This window comes from Marmota marmota, unplaced genomic scaffold (assembly GCF_001458135.2).
Source record: "Marmota marmota marmota unplaced genomic scaffold, marMar, whole genome shotgun sequence".
Taxonomy (NCBI): domain Eukaryota; kingdom Metazoa; phylum Chordata; class Mammalia; order Rodentia; family Sciuridae; genus Marmota; species Marmota marmota.
The window spans coordinates 4,414,767-4,436,026 of record NW_026000229.1 but is presented as its reverse complement, the minus strand read 5'-3'; the positions used below and the strand labels follow the sequence as shown (position 1 = coordinate 4,436,026).

General features: G+C 47.4%; 1 protein-coding gene across 2 annotated transcripts in view; it reads right to left on the bottom strand.

Moving 5' to 3' along the window:
• Rasgrf1 (Ras protein specific guanine nucleotide releasing factor 1) overlaps nt 1-21,260 on the bottom strand; it is a 107,676-nt gene that overhangs the window by 2,058 nt on the left and 84,358 nt on the right. The window contains exons 21-26 of one of the 2 annotated variants that reach the window (XM_015480209.2): nt 20,174-20,277; nt 18,654-18,738; nt 14,029-14,226; nt 9,513-9,592; nt 3,338-3,455; nt 1,916-1,984 (exon numbers count right to left, since the gene is read on the bottom strand). In XM_015480209.2, coding sequence (XP_015335695.1) covers nt 1,916-1,984; nt 3,338-3,455; nt 9,513-9,592; nt 14,029-14,226; nt 18,654-18,738; nt 20,174-20,277 — 654 coding nt within the window. Of the gene's footprint in view, nt 1-1,915; nt 1,985-3,337; nt 3,456-7,883; nt 8,151-9,512; nt 9,593-14,028; nt 14,227-18,653; nt 18,739-20,173; nt 20,278-21,260 lie in introns of those variants that run through there. The other variant, XM_048792930.1, reaches the window with a different exon arrangement.

Genomic DNA, 21,260 nt, shown 5'->3' with positions numbered 1-21,260 from the left:
AAAAAAAAAAAAAAAAAAAAAAAAAAAAAAAAAGTCAGTGAGATTCCTATTCCTCAGGTATCAATCAGGTTATTAAAAGTCATTGAAAATACATATTAATGTATTAATGCCTTGATTTTCCCTTAGCATTCCCCCCTTTTGTTGTGGTATAGTATGTATAAGATAAAATGCACTATTTAAACCATTATTAAGTGCACAATTCACCGGCACTAAGTGACAACTCTTTAAGTTACAAGTGTAAATATATGTGTATATGATGTTTTCTCTTATAAGGATAGTATTAAATTATCAGGACACAATTTTTGAGATGCAATTGTTGAATCTTAGAGGCAGGTGGATGGGCATTCACAGTTTTCTCAATGTTTCTGTTGAAAAGTTTCCTAATAAAATGTTTGGATAGAATGTATGCAAACATTAGGGCAAACTGTTGGAGTGTAAAGTCAGGAAGATTCACCCCTGTGAATTAGGTTCTTCTCTTCCTTCTCCCTCCCTACCCCCTCTTCCTCTTGTAAAGTAAGAGAGCAAAACTTAAATCTTGTGGGCAGCTCCCAGCTCCAACAGGGGTCTTTCCAAGATTCATTTGTCAGCTGTTTGGAGCAAATGTGCATTCCTCCACCCCCACCCAGAAACCTAGAGCAGAAATGGGGGAAAAAAAGTACTTCTTATTACACATTTGAGAATCTTCTGATAGTTGGGAAAGTCGAGCCTTGTGACTTGTCTTGGCTAACTGACTCTGCCACTGTGAGGGTTGAAACCAACCATCTAGGATGCTGATTAATAGTCACAGATGAGATGACTCTAAAGTTTTCTTAGGAGCTTACTCCCACCACCTCTAGGAAGATGACTTAAGATCTCACAGTCTGGTTTAACCCATACCCGTGGATAAAGATATGGTGATTTACCACCATGTGAAAGAGGCTAGTCTTTTAGTCTTAGCTTGTGCTCCATGGGAACGTTCCTTTCTTTAATATACAATTCTCTATGTTCCCAAACCCTCTGGGGTTGAGCAGACTGATGAGTTAGTTTCTTTCCATAATGAGCATAGTCAAGATAAATTTCCCTCAGATGTTTTTCTTTAGTGGGATACTGGCTGCAGATACCACCGTGGCAAGGCTATTAATGAAAGAAGTTTGAAGAGCCATAATATTTACTTGTATTGTACATTAGAGCTTCAGGAAAAGCTTAAAGAAGTGTCTGGAGACAGAAGAAAATGCTGAATTTTTTTTTTTTTGTGGGGGGTGGGTACTGGGGATTGAACTCAGGGGCACTCAACCACTGAGCCACATCCCCAGCCCTATTTTGTATTTTATTTAGAGATAGGGTCCCACTGAGTTACTTAGTGCCTTGCTTTTGCTGAGGCTGGCTTTGAACTCTTGATTCTCCTGTCTCNTATATATATTCACATCATTCCCCATATATATATATATGTTTGGTGCTGGGGATTGAACCCAGGGGTACTTTACCACCAAGCTACATCCCCAGTCCTTTTTATTTTTATTTTCAAGATAGGGCCTCACTAAGTTGCCCAGGCTGGCCTCAAATTTGTGATCCTTCTGTTTTAGCTTTCTAATTCACTTATCTATAATCTTCCAAGTATAGATGTGCACCATCCTTCCCATTTAGCATTTTTCAAAAAGAGATATTTATTTCTTGCCCAAGGGAGATCAGACACATCTGTGAACTATCCTTTGGGAAGTTAGATCAGAAAAGAATCATAAGATAAGACGGGTCTGATTTGAACAAGGGGCAGCTCTGACCAGGGGGACAGGGAGCAGGGACGCCTTCTTTACAGGGATGGCATAGTGAGCTGGGCCCACGAGGATTTAGGAAGGGAAAGCCCGCAGGCGTGCAGGGAAAAGGGCGGAAGGCTGTGCCACTGTGAAGGAGCCGGTAGTCGGTAAAGCTGGCCGCTTACCTTTGCTTGGTGCTCTATTTTGTAGGCAGTTTGTTGAAACTGGCGAATCTCTCGGATGATGTGGGATATCTGTGGGAGGGAAGGAGTTTTAGAAGACAGTCTGCTTTCTTAATTGTCCTTCTCCTCACCCTTTGCAGGACTGAAGAGCATAGTGCTAAGTCTGAAGTCAGACTTTCTTAACTCCATTCCCGTTGCCTCCAGGAGGGTCCCACTGAGGTACCCTATGGTTTTCCCTCTGTCCCTCCCTCCTTTCCTTCCTTCCCATTTTTCTCTCTTCCTCTCTCCATTTCTCTCTCTCTCTCTTTTTGTGGTTCTGTGATGGAACCCAGGGCTTCATACCTGTCAGGCAAGCTCTACCATGGAGCTGCACCTCACTCCATTTGTAGTTTTCTACTATTTTGGTACCAGGAATTGAACTTAACCACTGAGTCACATCCCCAGCCCTTTTTAAAATATTTTATTTAGAGACAAAGTCTTGCTGAGTTGCTCAGGGCCTCGCTAAGTGGCCGATCTCTAAGTGACTGAGATGGGCTTTGGACTCATGATCCTCCTGTCTTAGCCTTCTGAGCAGCTGGGATTATAGGCTACACTACAACTGGCTTGTAGTTTTTTTTAACCTGTTTCTAAGAGTGATACTTGTCAAGTTTCTATGCACTGATTATGCTAATGATTGAAAGGAGGAAAAAAAAAACCTCCCTCAGTCAGTGGCAAAAACTTTCAACATTGCTATACAAAACCTTTCAACAACAGCAAAAGTCGGAGGGATCTAGGTGTCTAACATGTGTAAGACACGATGTGAAAGTGCCCCTCACCAGGATGGGGCTTCTAACTTAGTTTTGATAGAGAAACACTTTTGATTAAACTCGGGGTCCTATTTTACAGCAGAGGCCCTCTGTTGAAGTGAGGTTGGGAAAAGCTGGAAGTCCCACTCCAGCTAGGAGAAGTTTTCTTGGACCCCTCCCACATCCTGGATTTTTTTTTTTTTTTTTTTTTGAGAAAATTTAGGAGGTGCTGCATAAGTGACTTTACTTTAGCCACATAAGGCAAGTGTTTCTATGAAAAATAATGGATGTGGTGTGAATGAAGGTGCAGGATTTGGAGTCAGACCGACCTGGGCTGCAGACCTGGCTCTGCCCTTGTGATGCAACCTTGAGCTGATCACCTGACCTCACCAAGCCTTAGTCTGTATAGTGGAGATAATAAGAGCACCTGCCCCTCAGCTTGTTGCTTAGCACCTACCAAATGCTACCATGCACCAATGACAGTGATGCTTCTTATTGGAGCAGCCCACTCTGGCTTCTGGTGGGGAAACATGTGGAGCAGGCTGAGTTGGGGTTGGAGCCTGGGTGGCTCTAGGTTGAGTCTGGGTTTTGGTTCCCCTCCCCCAACCATCCTCCCCCACAGCCACACCCGGAAACACACCATTCTCATCTTGGAGAAGTTGACCAGGCCGTCCTCCGTGTAATTGGGCGTCCCCTCCTCGATGAAGGCCAGGTCAGTGAGGTACATCCCCAGATAAGGGACACAGGGTGGGTCACAACTTGGAAGCAAATGACATTAACAAATGTTTTTCACTTAAAAAAAGAAACTTCTGCTAAGAACAGAACACTCCCTGCCCCCATGCATATTTTGCTTGGCTAGAGGCAAAGAATTTTTCTTTAACAATAATAATAGTACATAATAATACTGTCCAGTGGGCCTGGGGTCCCTCCTCTGGGGAGGGGGTAATGGGGTGCTGCTTGGGCCTCTTGCACAGGCTGGTCTGTCCCAGCTGTCTCAATGAGTCAGAAGGCCCCCTCTACCTCTCTGCCCTACGTCCCAGTCAGAGTCCTTGGACTCTGCTGCCCCAGCTCCCTCCTGGTCCACCTTTGCTGTCTTTTCACTACTCTCCATCCAGATCCTACCCCGAGGGCTCTCCTGCCAGCCACCCTGTCCAGCATCCTCTCCCTCTTTGTTCCCTGACATTCATCCTCTGCCTCCACTGGGCTTGGGTTACCATAGCAAGAGACCTTGGCCTTCTGAGTTCACTTTCCTGGAAGTGGCTTCTGGGTCGGGTTTAGGTGCTGTTTCCATGACTGGGGACTCTTAGGGATCTGCATTTTCAGGAGATGGGGCCTAGGTGTGATGGGCCGGCCACACCTTGGACTGATGGGCCCTGTGATGGAGTCCAGCAGCCACTATGCTCTGGTAGGACTCCCTTTAGCCCTTCAGGGGATTCCTCACACGGTGCTCTCAGCTCAGCACACAGAGGTCGGTGGAATTGCTGTGAGTGATGCAGGTGACCTTCATTTCCAGCCCAGCTTCCTGGTTTCCTCATGGCCATTTATAATCCTGTCATGCTGGAGGGAATGAGGCAGGTAGGATGGCAGAGCTAGAACAGAAACAGCCCTGTCCCTCACCTGCATGCTGTGTGACCTGGGCCTGTCCTTCTCCTCTCTGGTCCTCAGGTTCCCCATGTACACTGGCACTGATGCCAGCTAAGACAATTTTAGGTGGCCTGGGAGTCGATTATTATTATTTTTGGCACTAGGGATTAAACCCAGGGGTGCTTTACTACTGAATTACATTCCTAGTCTTTTTTTGTAAATTTTAAATTTTGAGCCAGGGTCTTGCTAACTTGCTTAGGGCCTAGCTAAGTTGGGGAGGCTGGCCTGGAGCTTGTGATCCTCCTGCCTCAGCCTCCCAAGTTGCCGGCGTGCACTACTGCACTTGGCTCTGGGAGTTGATTTTAAGTGATGCACATATTAAATAACATTGATTCACATGGTAAGAAACTTAAGATTTTCAAATTTTCCCTTGGTGCTCCAAAACAGCCTCATTTGGGTAGCATGTCTTTGACACTTTCAACACTCATCATTCTTCTCTCCCTGCTTTTCCTCCTTTTTAAACAAATAGTAACAAGTATCAGTATCAGAGTATTGGCAAGCATCAAAATCCAGACAGAATTTAAATTTTTTACCTGATAATCTTGTGTTCACAGTAAATATGCTGATTTTCCCATTGATTGTTACCACATATAATTATCTTAAATTTATTTTTGGGAATAAGTGAGTTCAAGGAGATTACTAAGTAAATGCTAGGACAGCTGGCACATGGGCATGGCAAAGCCGTGACAGAGGCAGAAACCTGGTGTAAGAGAGCAGTGGAGAGAGGGCTTTCTGAGTCTTGGTCCTGTCATGGGAGTCAAAATCAACTTAGGAGGGTGTAGACTGGATTGAAAAAACGTGGAACAGATAATACCTGAGTTGACTGCATGGAATAAAGATAGATATGTTGTTGAATATTTGTTCTTATATTTGGTACAAATATGCATTTGTACCCAGGATTGTAATTTCAAATTACACACATACACAGGCACACACACACTTTTTTTTGGGTGTGTTCCAGCTAGGGCTGGAACACAGGGCCTCATGCTTGCTAGATAAATGCTTTAACACTGAGCCACAGTCCCAGCTCATAATATATCTATATCTATATATCTATACCATTTATTTCTCTCTATATTTTTAACAGTGAGCTATGATAAGATAAATGTAAGGCTCATCCTGGACCTTGGAGGACCTCCCTGGGTTCATCTGGCCTTTCTAGTGGGTGACTATCAGGTGCTCAGTCTTTATTTCTCTCTGTCATGCTCAAGTCTGAGGCTTGGGCTCATGGAGCTGATGCAGAAATAACCCAAAGACCTGGGACATGCCCTGGGGTTGGAAGTCTGGGGCATTTGGCTGTGTGCAGGTTCCACAGGATGCTCTCCCCCTCCACTGGTCACCTCCACATGGGATGGCAGCCAGATACCCAGGAGTGCTTGAAGGAAGAAGGGAGAAGGGGGCAGCTAGGGGATTGACAACGGGTCTGTGAACAATCCAAAGGGTCAGAGGGTTTCAAAAAGCCTTTTAGGTTCTCTGAATACTGAGACCAGAGAAAGAGATCAGGGGTAGATTTCCCTGAGGTGTTCATGGGGGTTCATGATCCAATGGTGAGAAGGAAACTTATTTGCAGTTTAATCATTTGCAAGAGTGCCAGCAGCCCTATCAAATTCTGTCCCTATTTACTGTCTCATAGAGAGGGGCCTTGGATGAGGGGGCTAGAAAACAATATCTCCCCACGCCCGGCCCCATACACTCTCCCAGAATCCTGCAGGTAAATGTCTGGGGTTGGCAGAGTGAGATAGAAGGCTGGCGGAGGGCTCCAAAGGCACCCTGCCTGGGGACTGAACCACTCTGAGCTTCTGAATGACAAGGGAAGTATTTTGGAGGCTCCATAGTGGCAAGATATCCAAAGACTGGCCTGTTCTAAATTTCATGGGGGCATCTTGGCTATCTCAGGTGGGATCCAGCCTTGCCTCTGGCCAGGGTTTACCCAGCAAAGCTGATTGTGGGGGTGCTTCCTCTGTTGGCAGAGCTCTTGCGTGCGTATAGCAAATGTTTTAGGGGGCAGAGCAGGAAGCACCCCACCCCATCCTAAGAGCTGCAGCTGGCTTCCTGGGCAGTGCCTTATGGTGGCACCCTAATGCCTAGTGACACCTGGCATCTGAGCCTTGCCTGTGGTCATTCTGAGTCCCCAGGCTTGATTGATGTTTCTTTCTATCAAGAAGTTCTTGATGATGTCAGGTGAAATAATATAATGGAGGTCAAGCTGTGCCAGGCACCGAAAGTGAGTCTGTTCCGCCTGCTCATTGCCAAGCCTCAGGAAGTAGGCCCATGATATGGCATCCCTGTCCTTCCCTGACCCCTGCACCTTCTCCCACCCCTACATCTTCTCCCTTCCCTGGGTCGGGTCATCAGTCTCTGCTGGTGTGGTTGGGCACCTCCTTTCCTTCTCCCATCTCAAGGCCTGGTGAGGGGCATTCAGGGAGGGCTTGAGGGGCACTTGGGGCTGGGCTCTGTGGGCTAAATCCCTAAGTTTCAGGGTCCAAAGGTCTGGCATGAACTATAAGGCAATTAGGACCTTGGACTTTGCAAGAAATATTTCAGTGTGGTGGGTTGGAAGCCCCATCTTGCTTTTTGCCCCCTAGGTTCCAAGATAGAAATAGGTACTTGACTTTGCTGAAGCCTCAAAACTCTGGAACTCTGGAACATCAGCCTTTGGATTCATGGTATTCACAAAGATAAACAGATTGTTACCCCATTTAAAGAGTATAGGGGGATGGCCTGATGGTCAGCTGGCTGTCACGTTCCTCCAGGGTAGTTTCCTTTCTTAATTTAGGGGAAGAACGTACAGTAAAAGGCTGTCCTCTGTATTTCTCTAAATCAAGGACTTCCTGTTCTAATTTAAGACAAATGGTACAGATATGCAAATGGAGAAGTCAAAACCAGAAATGACCAAATTTTACTGCTAAAATTTAGTGCACGGAGCTGTTCTGATCACTGAGAAATTGTCATGTGGTGACAGTTTTGTGGGCTTTGCAAGGGTGTAGGTTCAAGGAATAAGAAGGGGTGCTAATGTCATTCTTAGGGTGGCTAGGCAGGAAGCTGAAGGGGTACCCATGGTGAGGGTTGTAGGTGGACCAGGGGATATTTAGGAACTTGGCTGGGAGGCTGGAGTGCAAGATTTGGGAGTAAAGCCTTGGCAGGTAAAGGCAGTAAGTCCATTCTCCAGTCTGGTGCTGGCACAAGAGTGGAGATTTTAATGACAGGACATAGGAATGGGGCTGAGAACCCACCCAGTGAGATCCATCCCAGGGTCTTGTCTGGGTGGATCACCAACTATGCCTGCAGACTGCTAACTTGTTTCTTCTGCCCATTGTCCCCTGCCTGCTGAGACAGGGTTCACCCAATGTCGCTCTACATGAAACCTTAGAGCCTTAGAAGAAAAGGAGCAGGGCGGGCTTGGCCCAGGCTCTCTTTGCCTCCTTCCTGTGCACCTCTGGCCCTACAAGGTCAGAACCTGGTTTGCATAAAGGTCTTAGCTCCCAGATTGCCCAAAGGCTCTGCCCTGTGCTATAGCTGACAGGCCTGGGGGTGGCACTTACACAGGCCCACAGGTAACCTGAAAGAGGGAAGACAGTCAGGATGGGGACTCAGACAGAATGGGGGGCCACGGAGGCAGTGGAGGTGGCGGTGGCTGCGGCAGACGAAGAAGCCATGTGAAGGAGGCGGATGGAGCGGCGCCCGGGGGCAGACGGACAAGTTGCCGAATGCACGGTGGGGCTTTTCCCCACAAGCACAGTCCACAGGGGCTCCAGGGAGCCCTGGCGGAGGAGAGACGGCCGGACAGCACAGATGGGTGGAACATCTGTCTAAGGACACAAACAAAGTGGAGATGGTCAAGGCAATGATACACGAAGCTGGCGAAGGACGGGTCAAGTAGGCGGGAAGGAAACAAGAAGGGGAGGCAGATGAGGCCAGCAGAGTAGGAATGGGCAGGCATCAAAGCCACTGTCAAGGGCTGGAGGCTTTGGCTGTCCCAGTCCCAGGTGCCAGGGGTGGGGACCTCCAGTGGGACCTCTATCGGCAGGGGTCATGAGATCCCTCACAGAAGGGAGGAGGATTCCTGACTCTATAGGGTACCAGCACTCCAGGTCTCCCAGGGCCTCTCAAAGTTCCAGTGAGTAGCCAGCCAGGCAAGGAGGGAAAAGAACAGTCAACAATGAAAAGAGGGCAGAGCCGTGGGGAAGTCTGAAGGAAGCATCCAGTGGCAGCGGCACATGCAAAGCCCACATTTCATGAGTGTGTGGCCACAGTGCGCAGTGGCCACACTGCCCTGTGCTATAGCTGAGAGCCACTGCTTCCCTGGAAGAGGCTGCCCAGACCTCATGGGACACAGTTCAAGGGAAACCTCAGAGCACTGGCCTTGGAGGCCTGCCTGGGCCGAGTCTGGGCTCCAGTGCTACGGCCACGTTTCCTTGGCATAAGCCACTAGCCCCTCAGCTTTTGTCTGGAAAAACAGGATGGGAGGAGCTGCCTTAGGGTAGTAGTTCTCAGGAGGGGCAATTTCAGCAATGTCTGGAGACATTTCTGGAGGGGGCTCTTAGCATCTCATGGGTAGAAGCCAAGAATGCTGCTAAGGATCCCATAGTGTATAAGATAGCCCCTACAACTGAACCATCCTGGTCAGAGTGACAAGAGTGCGGGGTGGAGAAACCTGCCTCACAGGCAGTGTTGAGGGGTAGAGAAGGCTCTTTGCAAACAGGTGTGATTTTTGGTAAAAATGTATTTCTTTGATTCTGAGATGCCACTGTCTGTAATCTGCACTCTTGTTTTGATGACTCATTTTCAAGAAAAAAGAAAAGACAACCACATTAAACACATTGACTTGAAGACATACTCTGAGGTCAGAATTCTTAAAAGAAAAAAAAAAGTGCATTGAGAATCAAGGAATCCGGCACCCCTATTGTCATTAGCACCACCACCATGCTTCTGGGGATTCCAGTGTCCCTCCTCTGCTTCTCTCAGGAAATGCTACCAAACCCTGGAGTTTCTCTGGTAGAGGACAAAGCTGACCCTTCTTTGGGGTCCGGGAATCCTAGGGGTCTTGTGGGAAGACAGAGGGAAAGACAGACAAACAGACCTCCTGCTCTGGCTGGTGTGGCATGTGGATGTCCCTGCAATGCAGTTCTACAACTTTAAACAGAAAAGTGACAAAATGACACATAACTTACTTTTTCAGAGCTTCTCTGAGATTCTTAAATCTGCCCTCTGATGACACAAGCTTTTGGAGCTTATCAATCAAAGCTTTTGTCTAGAAGGAATTAGAAGCATTTACTAACACACAGCACACATCAAGGCCCATGGCTCTGGCCCACACTTCAGCATGCTGTCCTCCAGGGTGCCAGAGCCACATCTGCTTTGGATTTGGGAACTTTTTGTGTCTGGCAACCTTGCCCCCACCTCCTTAGGAGTCAGGCCTGGGCCCTCACTGTGTGTGTTGGTCCTCACACACATTTCTCAGAGTACAGAAGTGGGAGCCTGAATGTGCTATAGTCCTCAGAAACACTGCTGGATCCTAAACCAGGTAGTGAGAAGGATTTGGTGGGTGACTCCAAGAAGCCTGTGTTCTGAGCAGGAAATGGCTGATTTTCTATCATACTTCACATGAACTCTATCCAAAGGATGTGACCATCTTCTCACACCTTTACTCTTATGTGCCAGAAACACTTCCAAATTTAAGACTCAAGACAAAAGATGGCAGATGAATTGATCATCAAAGAAGACAAGGCCTGGGTGGAGAAGAGGAAGCCCCAGGTTGAAGGGTTGCCACATGATCATCCCAGGCCCAGCCCACCCATTAGCTGGAGCCGAGTTCCAGTGGCTGGAGTTTGCCTGAAGAGACCAGTGCTGTGTTGGGTCTGGCTTGCACTCCTTTTCAGATGTGGTCTAAGGGAAGTCCCTTCACTTCTGGGGTTCTCAGCTCCATCATTTATAAAAGAGTGAGATGATTTGTGACGTCCTTTCTAGCTCTGGTCCTCAAAAATCCAGAATGTGGCTGAGAAACTATGCTGGAGAATGGCCATGGGCCACCAGACGCACTCATCAGCCTGGAAGAGGTCACGGCCATAGATGTGCTGGGTCAGATTTAATCTGAGAAATAAGCCCATGAATGACAAACTAAGTATCCATGCTGATGGAAGATGGAATCAATGTACACCCTTTGAGGGAAAAAAAGGGCAGAACACCCCATTTGGTTTAGTGCCTCATCAACAAGGAGAAGAAATATTAGTGCCTGGTGTGGACTGACTCTGATCAGAACACAAATGTATTCTGGATATGGTGACAGAGACATGCACCAGGATGGCACCACCCATACCAAGTCAGGTGATTCTGCATTCCTTGAGAGTCTGTTCTCAGATGCCTGGCAAAGCCTATCTACGCAGGCCAACCTCTGCCCAGGGCCTCTGCTTCCTTCCTGCCTTGATCCCTTCCCAGAGCTGCACCCTCCTTCCTCTTCTTGTCCACCCACCTTCAGAGGAATGACCTGAGATGACTTGAGGTCAGATGTGGGAACCGAACATCAGAAGACCTGGGGCCTCCCTGGACTCTGTCACCCACCCTTGACATGTCCATGGGCAAATCACCACTCCACGCATCTTGATGGGCCTGTTTCTCACCTAGGAAATGAGAAGGGTGATCCAAGTGTTCCCTAAGAGCAGAGCTAGTTCAGATATTGTAGAGTTTTGGGAGACACAGAGAAGCTAGATCAGAAGGTCCTGGTGGCCACATACTTCTGGGTGAAGTGTCACTGAGCTTTGAGGCCATGAAAAGGTACAGTGGCTGTTCTGAGACATGGTTTTTCTGAAAACATCTGGGGCCAACTATGTCTCTGAGCTGAGCCCATTTTTTTTTAAAGACACAGAGAGAATTTTAATATTTATTTTCTTTTTAGTTTTCGGCGGACACAACATCTTTGTTTGTATGTGGTGCTGAGGATCGAACCCGGGCCGCACGCATGCCAGGCGAGTGCGCTACCGCTTGAGCCACATCCCCAGCCCATGAGCTGAGCCCATTTTGATCCCTTTCATATACATGGAACTCTGTTGTGTCTGCTCCTTTTTAAGCTGTTGCTTTCTATCCAGGAAAGAGCCACATGGGCTGGGAGGCCACAGAATTTTCCCAAGTGCTACTCAAAAAGTATGTTTCAGGGCTGGAGTTGTGGCTCAGTAAAGCGCGTCCCTCATATGTGTGAGGCACTGGGTTTGTACCACATATAAATATACGAATAAAATAAAGGTCCCTCAACAACTAAAAAAAAAAAAAAAAAGTGTGTTTCACTCTGAAGCAGCTCAAGTATCTTCTGGTTGGGCTGGAGGTTGTCATCTTTTGATGTTCCCTGGGGTACCAGGCCCTCAATCCTGGGCATTTCTGCTGGAATATGGATGCCAGTGGGCAGAAATGGGGCAGGGCTTGAATTATGCCAATGAAACCAGGGATCAAGCAAAGACTCTGCCTTGGAGGCAGTGTCAGGAAGAAAGATGGCTATATGGCCTCTAAATTCCCACCCCTTCCTGTTCAACAAATGGAAGACCCTAGAGGCCAAGAATGTTTCCTCCCAAAGAGGCCAAAATGTGTTGTTAGGCAAAAAGAAGCTTTTGTCCCCATATATACAACCATCCTGAGGCAGCAAACGAAACCATGTCACTCATCAGTGCCATCCTCTCCTGCCATCCTATCACTCATCAGATCCTTTCCTGAAGAAGCATAATTATTGGCAAAGAGGAGGGGAGAGAGGTTGAAGGAAGAGAGGAGAAATTGAAATTCCAAAGTACAATTGATTGCTTGTTTCTTGTCCAGGACTGCACTGGACTTCACAAAATGCTTTTCTGCTTTGGGCCAGCAGATTTAAGAAACTGATAAAAATGAGCTGCTTAGACTGTTTCAGGCCTCTAAGAAATATGGCCATTTTGATGGGTTACAAGTGTCCCTCAGATACCTGTAGTCATACAATGAATTGCCCCTGGCTGGTGCTGATCAAGCTGTGGCCAGGGACTCCCAGAAGCCCTTGTAGCCAGGCATTGTGCAGATACACAACTACCGTGCACAACTGAGGGCTGGGAGAAGCTGCTGCAGAGGGTGGAGGCCTGGACATACTGCCAGAGGCATCTTTGGTTTTTGGACCAGTTCCTGAATGACATCCTAGAATGCAGGCCACGCTACATACACTGATCACACTAACTTCCCTTGATTTTCACTCTTGGGAGTGAATGGTAGATTCAGGATGGCCAAGGTGGATCCCTCCCAACTCCTTGAGGAAGGTGATACTGTAGAATGAGAGGCCAAGAGATGTAGAGTATAGGTTCCAGGAAGATCCCCATGGGGAGGGAAAGTGAAGCCTGGTCTGGGGAACCCCTGGAATGATGATGTAATTCTGATAGTACAGGATAGGAAGAGAAAGATATTGATCTGGATGAGACCCCCAGACCCTGCTGCCTGAACCCTGGTAGGCCAAATCAGCCCAGATGACTTGGTGGCTCTGCAGAGCTCAAACCTGACTTCACCAGTTTATGACAGCATGTGCCATGTGTGGCTGGATGTCCCTGCAGCCCTGAGCTCCTGTGTCCCCTGCCTCTGTTCTTTCCTGAGCCCACTAACAACAATGGCATCTTTCATGGTTCTTATCCTGATCTTGGCATCTTTGTGGGCCAAGAAGCGAGCAGTCCAACCTTCACGGGATGCAAGGGCTTGTCCCTGCACCTCTGCAGCCCTGCTGCAATCAGGGCCTACAGTGACTGAAAGGCTGGGTCAGGGCACCAGAGATGTCCCAGGACTTTCCTGATTTGGCAGCTTATCTAAGTAGGAAGGATTTCTGGATCTGCTTCAGGATTGGTAGGTAGGATCATGACCTGCCATTGGCATGAAGAGGGTAGTGAGGGGCAGGTGATAAAAAGAACAGTGAAGGGGACACAGTATGCAAGTTCAGAGTGTGCAGATGAGACAGGCCCCTTGGAGACACTGGGTCCTGCATGCCCACCCATTTGAAGGACCATAGACACTGTTGCCAAGGTATCAGTGCCTTTAGAGGCTTCCCCTATCCATGGTGGTTAGGCTGCTTGTCCAGCCTCTTGTGGACACACAGGCTGGGGTTGGGACATCCACCATGTATACCAGGTAAGTGATCCAAGTGCCTCATTATGACCTCCTTTAAGGAAAGCTACCCAGTCATGACCCTTTTATTCCTGAGAAGGAATTCACCTTATAGTTTTTCAGAATCATGTTCTGAATGAACAAAGACCAAACTCATATTTAAGATGATGAATTACCCCATGAGTAACAGGGACCAAGTAATTTTGGTGGCCAGAGGGCTGGTGAAATCAGAGTTTCGACAAGGGATCATTTATCCTATCCTCAGCTGCACTGAAGATCTGGGCTGAGATATCCATAAAGACACCACTTTTGTTCCAATCCAAGAAAAAGAGTGTTGAGGCCAATAATCACTACTTCCCACTTCCCACATTGGGGTATTAATTACTCACGTGAGAATTACATCTCACAGGGCCCACTCCCACATTTGTGGGCCTCATATCTGGTCCTGGTTGACATAGGGGATGTGACTCTGTTTTGCCTGTGAGTAAAACATCCCAGTCCTTTACCCTCCTCTGGATGCCCAATGGCCAGCCCTCTGGTCTTCCTGCCCCAACCCCAGCCCAGCCCCACGTGGCAACAGTGCCAGCCTCTTGCCTGCACCTGCTTAGAGACTTTGAGCCATGTCTTTTTGAGCCGGAAGATTGCACTCCGGTTCATGGAGGAGGTGATCTCCAGCACGGCGTTGTAGTTGTGTAAGCAGCGACATATGTCAGCCACAGCTACCCACTTCTCGATGGCGCTCACCCTTGCATTGATGTCCTCATTGCGGATGATTTCTGAAGCGATCAAGTTACTGATCTTTAAGCCAATGCAATGAGACAGGAAAAAAATAAGAGGAATAATTATTATAAAGATGACAAAACATCATTGTTTGCAGATATGACTGCCTTTTGAAAATGGCAAAAGAATGAATTGGAAACTTCAAGAACAAGAATAGAGTTCATTGGGATGACTGGTTAAGAACTCAATATACAAAAATGAGAAGTTTTATTTAAATTGGCAATAACTAATTTGAAAATACTATGAAAACAGATTATCTTCAAAATAACAATGGGGATTTGTAGTTACCTAGGAACTTAAATAATTTAGAATCATGTAGGATTTTACATGGGCGGGAAAAGACACAAACCAAAGGGTATAAAAGTCTTGAAAAATGGAGAAAGAGATCACGTTCCCAAATGGGAATGTAAACATACAATTTTTCTCAAAATTAATACATGAGTTTTAATGTAATCAATTAAAACCCAGTGGGAGTTTCCTCTAGAGCTTACAAAGTTCTAGATTCTAAAGTTTATCTGGAACAATCAACAGTTACAAAGGGCCAAGCTTTGAGGGAATCTCCCTCCATATGTCCTGCTTGGTTAGACATACAGTCTGAGGCTTTGCTCACCTCACATACACAGTAGAAGAGACCTCAACCCAGCCAATAATCACATTCCACAAATAATTCAAGTTTGGGTTGTATTTTGAGTAGCTAGGAATGTGGGAAACTGGGGCCAGACAGCAGGGAACTAGAATTGCAAGGAGTTGGTGCAGCATGAAGCACCAACCTCTTTGCAATTTCTTTGCAACTTCCTATGAATATAATTATTTTAAAATAAAAGTAAAAAAAGACTAATTTTTAAAAAGGTGATAAAAAGAATATTTGCAGATGAATAATAGTTATGGGGTTTTACTACCAAATCTTATCAAAAACAATTTCTTCATCTTTTTTTTTCTTTTTGACATGCTAGAGATTAAATGTAGGGCTTTGCACATGCTACGTAAGCTCTCTACTACTGAGCTACATCCACACACCTAAAACAATTTCTAAAGATTTCTAAAAAAGGTACTGTAGAACTACTTAAGCATGTAAAACTACTCAAGAGAATCAGAAGGGAATGATAACATAAAATAGTGCATGTATTGTATCTCCTAATAAATTGAAGTACTGCTTAGATTCTTAATCTCATAGCAGCTGGTTTCTGCTATGCTCTTCTACTTTTTAGACTACACACACACACACACACACACAAATAAATAAATAAATTGAAGTAGTAGTTAAAATATCTTTCCATCAAGAAAGCACTGAACTTGAAAACAGTTTTACGTAAAAGTTATACTAGTTATTTTGTATGTTTTGGTATTGGGGATTGAACACAGGGGCTCTTTACCACTGAGCTTCATCCCCAGACTTTTTTATTTTTTATTTTGAAACAGGGTGTCACTAAGTGGCTGAGGCTGGTCTTGAACTTGATATTCTCTTGCTTCAGCCTTCTGTTGTTGGGAATTACATGTGTGTGCCACTGGGCTCAGAAATACTATTTTTTTTAAGAAGAAAGAGAAAGAGAATACCTGCTAATTTATTCTATGATGCCAGCATTACCTTGATACCAATACCAGAGATGGACAACACAAGAAAGGAAATGACATATCTGTTTATACACCACAATCACATTGGGTTTGTCCCTGGGACGCAAAGATCTTTGATTATTAGAAAAAAAGAGTGTAACTGTCATTTACCATATCAATAGACTAAAGGAAAAAAACCACATGACCATTTCAATAGCAGGAGGAAAAATACTTGATAAAAATCAATATCCAGCTAGGCATGCTGGTGCATGCCTGCAATCCCAGCTACTCAGGAGGCTGAGGCAGGAGGATCAAAAGTTCAAGAAGTCCAGCATGGGCAACTTAATGAGACTCTGTCTCAAACTAAATAAAACATGGGGATGTAGCTCAAAGCGTGAGGCCCTGGGTTTAATCGTCAGTAACACACACACACACACACACACACACACAGAGTCAATATTCATCATGGGAAAAACTTCTAGCACACAGGAGTAGAAAGGATTTAAAAAAAAACCTTGATAGAAGAGCAAACACCATCCTACATGGGGAAATAGCAGAAACATTCCCTTTAACACTAAGAACAAGACACCTGTCACTGTGTCCATTCCACATTGTCCTGGAAAGCATGGGGACGAGGATGAGGCACCTGAGGCCTCAATGTGCAACTGCCAGGAGGGTGAGTGGCTTCTTAAGCTTTGTACCCTGGCCACCTTGCTTGTCTCCCCCAGGTCTAGCCCTCATGCTGGAGATCTTAGCTAGTACCAGTCAGAAGGACGAAGACATGGAAGGCAGAAGGGCTGGAAAATAGCAAAGAGAACTGTTCCTGGGGGACATTAAGAAAGCCACCGTCATCGAGACACACATTCTGTGTCTCAGGATACAGAATGATTTAAACACAGATGGCCAAGTGCCAAGGAGTGATGAGGCAGCCTCTGGAGGCTGTCCCTGGGTTCAGAGGGGACTTTCCTGCTGTGTAATGTGGGTGATGCAATTTAACTTCTTTGAGTCTCAGTTTCTCCCACTATAAAATGAGAATAGCAAATTAAATGAGATGATGTCTATGAAACCCTTATAGCATAGCACCTGCCACACAGTAAAAAGTGAATGATCAGTTTGTGTTCTTGTCTTGTCCTAAACAGTCCTGTGCATACAGTGGGACAGCACAAGTAGAGGACAGTGTCGGGCTGCCTGGCACTGTGCACGTGTGTGTAAGGCATGGTCAGACCCAGGCCTCTAGCAGCCTGTTTGCTAAAGCTTTGTCTGGTCTCCATTGCTCTCTGTCCTGGGAGACACAGGGGTAGCCATTCTGCTCTCTGTTCAGGGCAGAAAACCACCTGGTGCCCAGGACTGGAAGGCTCCAGATGGCTCCTCCCTTCTGCTGTAATAGTGGGTCTTTTCTGTTCCTCCTGGCTGCCAAGGACCCACCCAGGATGGGCTGTGTGTGCCTGGGGGCCCATCCCCTGCTGAGGTTAATGCGTAGAGCCCTGGCAGGCGGTCAGGATAAGTGGAATCATGTGCTCCCACCTCCACCCATCAAAGGCTCTTATGTTGATGATTAAACTCAGAGGAATGAAGATGGTGAGTGCAAATTGCTCTCAGAGCTATTACGAGGTTGGGTGTGGATGGGTCCCAAGGATCCAGGGGGCAGACCTTGAGCAGATATGGAGAAGTTGCTGGGAGAGAGATTTTCTCACAAGGGCCATCTTCCACAGTGCAGGCACGGGAGGTATGCTCGGCCACACACTCTGCTAGAGCCTCAGCTTCTCAGTATCTCAAATGTGAGAACAGCCCCCATCCCTTAGGCTTGGTGTGAGCTTTAAATGAGATTATTATGCATGTAAAGCGCAGTGCTAGGCACCAGGCAGGAACTCAACCAGGGGCAACTACTACAGGGAACTTTGCCAACACTCCATGCTGAAGAGACTTTTGCCTTAGCAGACTGAGACCTGTTTGCCCTCTGATCTCTGCTGCTCTCATGTTTTTCTGAGATGGGCTTCTAGGAGCTGGGTTTATGGGATGCTCCTGTCTGATCTTAGTGTCCTAATCAGAGTTAGCCCAGGTCCTTTGTGCTATGTACACGAGGCTGCTTTGCTGTTTTGGTATCTCTACAGTTCATCCCCAAGAAAGCATAGGGGGTGGGAATAGGGGATAAAGTAGGAGACAGAGACTGGCGGAGTCAGATACCAGGCCATCTTGATCTTGCCCAGGGACACTTACAAGCCCTTGGCTTCAACCCAGCCTTGGCCCTTAGTGGTTTTGGGTCTCTGGTCTCTTTAATGTGATCCTGTGGGGTCCAGTTAACCATCATGAAAGTCAAGAGGGTGGTAAGAACATCATTTCATCACTTCCAGGGTACTTTAAGCCCCTAGCCAACATTTCAGGAATTTCGGAGGGTGCTGGGTAATGTGTGTATGCATTAGAGGGAGGTTGTCTGCCATTCCCCAGCCTAACAGTCCTTGTTTCTGATACTGAGTTGAGGTTAAAAGGTAAGCAGCACAGCAGAAGCACAACCCTTTCCTCCCTTCCTTTCCATCAGGCACATCACCACATCTGCTCTCAGGTGACTCCTCTCAGTAATCACAGGCTTGAGGGAGGGCTCCCCGGGAACCAAGGCTTGGCTGAGTGTCTTTCTCTGATTGTCCCTGTTAATTGTCATGTGACCTTTCAGTGGTCAGCCCATTTATTAGGTGGAGAAACTGAGACTGAAGTCACCAGCCCAAGGTTATATGGCTGGGGGTGGGGACACCAGAGAGGACCCAGGTGGCCTGGCTCCTGCCAGTGTACAGCCTGCCCTCCACTCAGCCCTTTGAGGGTCCTGCTGAAGAAACTCTGGGCAGAGAAAACTCTGGGCAGAGAAACTCTGGGCAGAGAAAGATGCTGCTGCCCATACGCACATCATTGAAGTGCTTGGTGGTTTTCATGATGTAAGGCGTCCTTTCGTTCTTCTCCAGCTTCATCCAGCCCTGTCCGAAGAACTCCCTGCAGGAAGGAAAGGGAAACCCAGGGTGGTGAGGTGCTGGGGATTGAGTACTAGGCACTTTACCCCTGAGCTCCACCCCCAGCCCTCTTTGCTTTTTGAGGTTGCCATTTATGGGAGATCTACCTTCCTCAGAGCTCTGGAGAGGAAGGAACCCTAGACTCCAGTCTAGCTCTGCCTTGTGTTGGTTGTGTGGCTTCAGGAAAGCCCTTTATGCCTCAGGGTCTAGTTCCCCCAACTGTAAAATGGGAATAACCAGGGCAGTTTCCCCACAGGGTCACTGTGAGGCTGAAACAAGACAAGGCTTGGGAGGATCATCCTCAGCTGTGAGGGGGGCACATTAGGTCTTGTCAGGGGTCTTGCTCGCTGTAGGGAGAACTCACATTTTACTGACTCTGCAGGGATTTGTCTGTGGAATAGGGGCAATTGAGGCCACAAAAAAGGACCGGATAGAAGGACAAGGTTGCCTTCAAGCCAACCCAGCAGCACAGAGGACCTCAAGGAAAGCCACAGGCTGCTCAGGCTCCTGATTGGATGGAATGGTGAGGAGATGCACCTGGCAGAATCTCAAGGGCAGCAGGGCTGGGAGGAGACAGGCTGGGTGTGAAAACACATCCTGTTTCTCCTCCTGGAGGAAGCACATCAGAAATGATGACTATTTCTACATCCGGGGATGTGGCAAGTTTTCAAAATGCCAGTGTCCTCATTTAGGTAAGGCTGAACTCTGGGGGGTGAGGGCTGTGAGGGTGCCGGGCCCCCTTTCTGGAAAGCAGAGAATGAAAGCCCTGCATGACGTGTAGCTTCTGATCTGGAGATTCCAGTTTGGGGAAATTATTCTGGAACAACTGTCAGAAGTTCAGAGAAATATTTTGTTACAAGGATGTTTGGTTTTAAGTTCAGTTTTAAATATAAAAGTGAAAAGTGAAAACCACCCTGTGACTTTATAATGCTGCTAGGGAATTCTGTACACTTGTTAAAGAAAGAGGGATGCAAAATTATCTAAGCAGTATGATTACAGTGAACACTGCAGGTGATGACTACAGACCAGAGCTGGTAGGCCTTGGGGTTTAGTCAAAGTTTGGAGCTGTCCCCACAGTCTGTGCCTGGAGCTTGCATGTGCACACCTGTGTGCCCACACACATGCCTGTGTGCATATTTTCTCACATGTCTATGTGCACACACACATACACACACGAACACAGCTTTTTCTAGACCTTTAGAATAGGGGCTCTGAGCGCTGCTTCTGGAAAAGCCTGTGTACGTGTGCACGTGGGCAGCTGATAAGTAGACAAAGAACTTAGGGGAAGGAAGGGAATCCATGCATCTTTATTCTGGGACATGGAGGGTCTGTGCAGCTCTGGGAACCTGCTGCCTGTGTCTCAGGGATGTGCTGAGGAGATGCCTGAGGAGCAAGAGAGGGAGGAAGTGCCCACTTACTCATAAGGAATCTTCTTGAAGACAAGGTGGTCCAACAGGGTCAGCTGTTCTGCGATCTCCAGGGCTGAGTGATTTTCAAAGGGCTCAGCCTTCACACCTTCTGCCTAAGGGAGCAGGTCTTGAGTTAGGACCAAGAGGGACACTTCCAGGCTTTCTGGCCACCTCACTGAAGGGCTGTGTTCAGTTCTGGTGGCAGGGGAGGTGGATGGGGTATGACAAGGGGAGAATAGGGGATGGGGAGCAGAGCCCCAGCACTTGATGCACCTTGTGTGTGTGGCCTGTGCTTCAGGATCATTCTGTGCAGTTGTCACTCTGCCAGGGAACCACCACCATCCCACTGGGACAATGGAGGCTTGCTGAGTTCAGGTCACCTGATTCCAGGATGTGTTGGTGACTCCCTGCAGGTGCTGTCTGGGCTCCAAACCACCCCAATACAATTTCATTTTGAAAGTCATTAGCCAGTGTGCATTCCCAGGTATGATTATCACCTGGGACAGTGTTTTTGTCCTGTGCCCAGGAGACAGCCATCTGGCCTAGGTCTTGGACTACCATGGCCCTGGCACTTGGGACATTACTTTTAAGGGGGCCCACAAAATCTGGGCCCATTGACTAGGGCAAGTTCTCAGGGAAACATCAGCCAGGAATAGTGGAGCCCACGGCAGGGATGAGAGAAGGGGTGACACAATGGCGGGCAAGGGGCTGTCTGAATGACTCACAGACAGTCTGCTGGATCTGGAGAGGGCTGGAGGGAGGTGGAGGAGGAGAGGGAAGGGACAATCGTGTTGGTCTTAGGAGCAGCTTGTGTTCACAGAGGAATGAGTGTGGAACAAGGATCCTCTGCATCCCTACACCCTCAGGGCCAAATGGGCCATATAGACATAGAGGGGTAAGTCCATATGGGCATGTGGGCTCACAGGAGGACCTGTCACAAACCACTCATGACTTCTGCTTTCCCTGCCTAAAAGTTCCAGTGGGCTGGGCTGAGCACCCTAGACCATCTGCACTGATTGCAAGGGAAGCAGGGTCCACCCACACCCAGGGAACAAGCCATTCCTCCCATTTCTTCTCCAAACATTGAGGTCTGCAT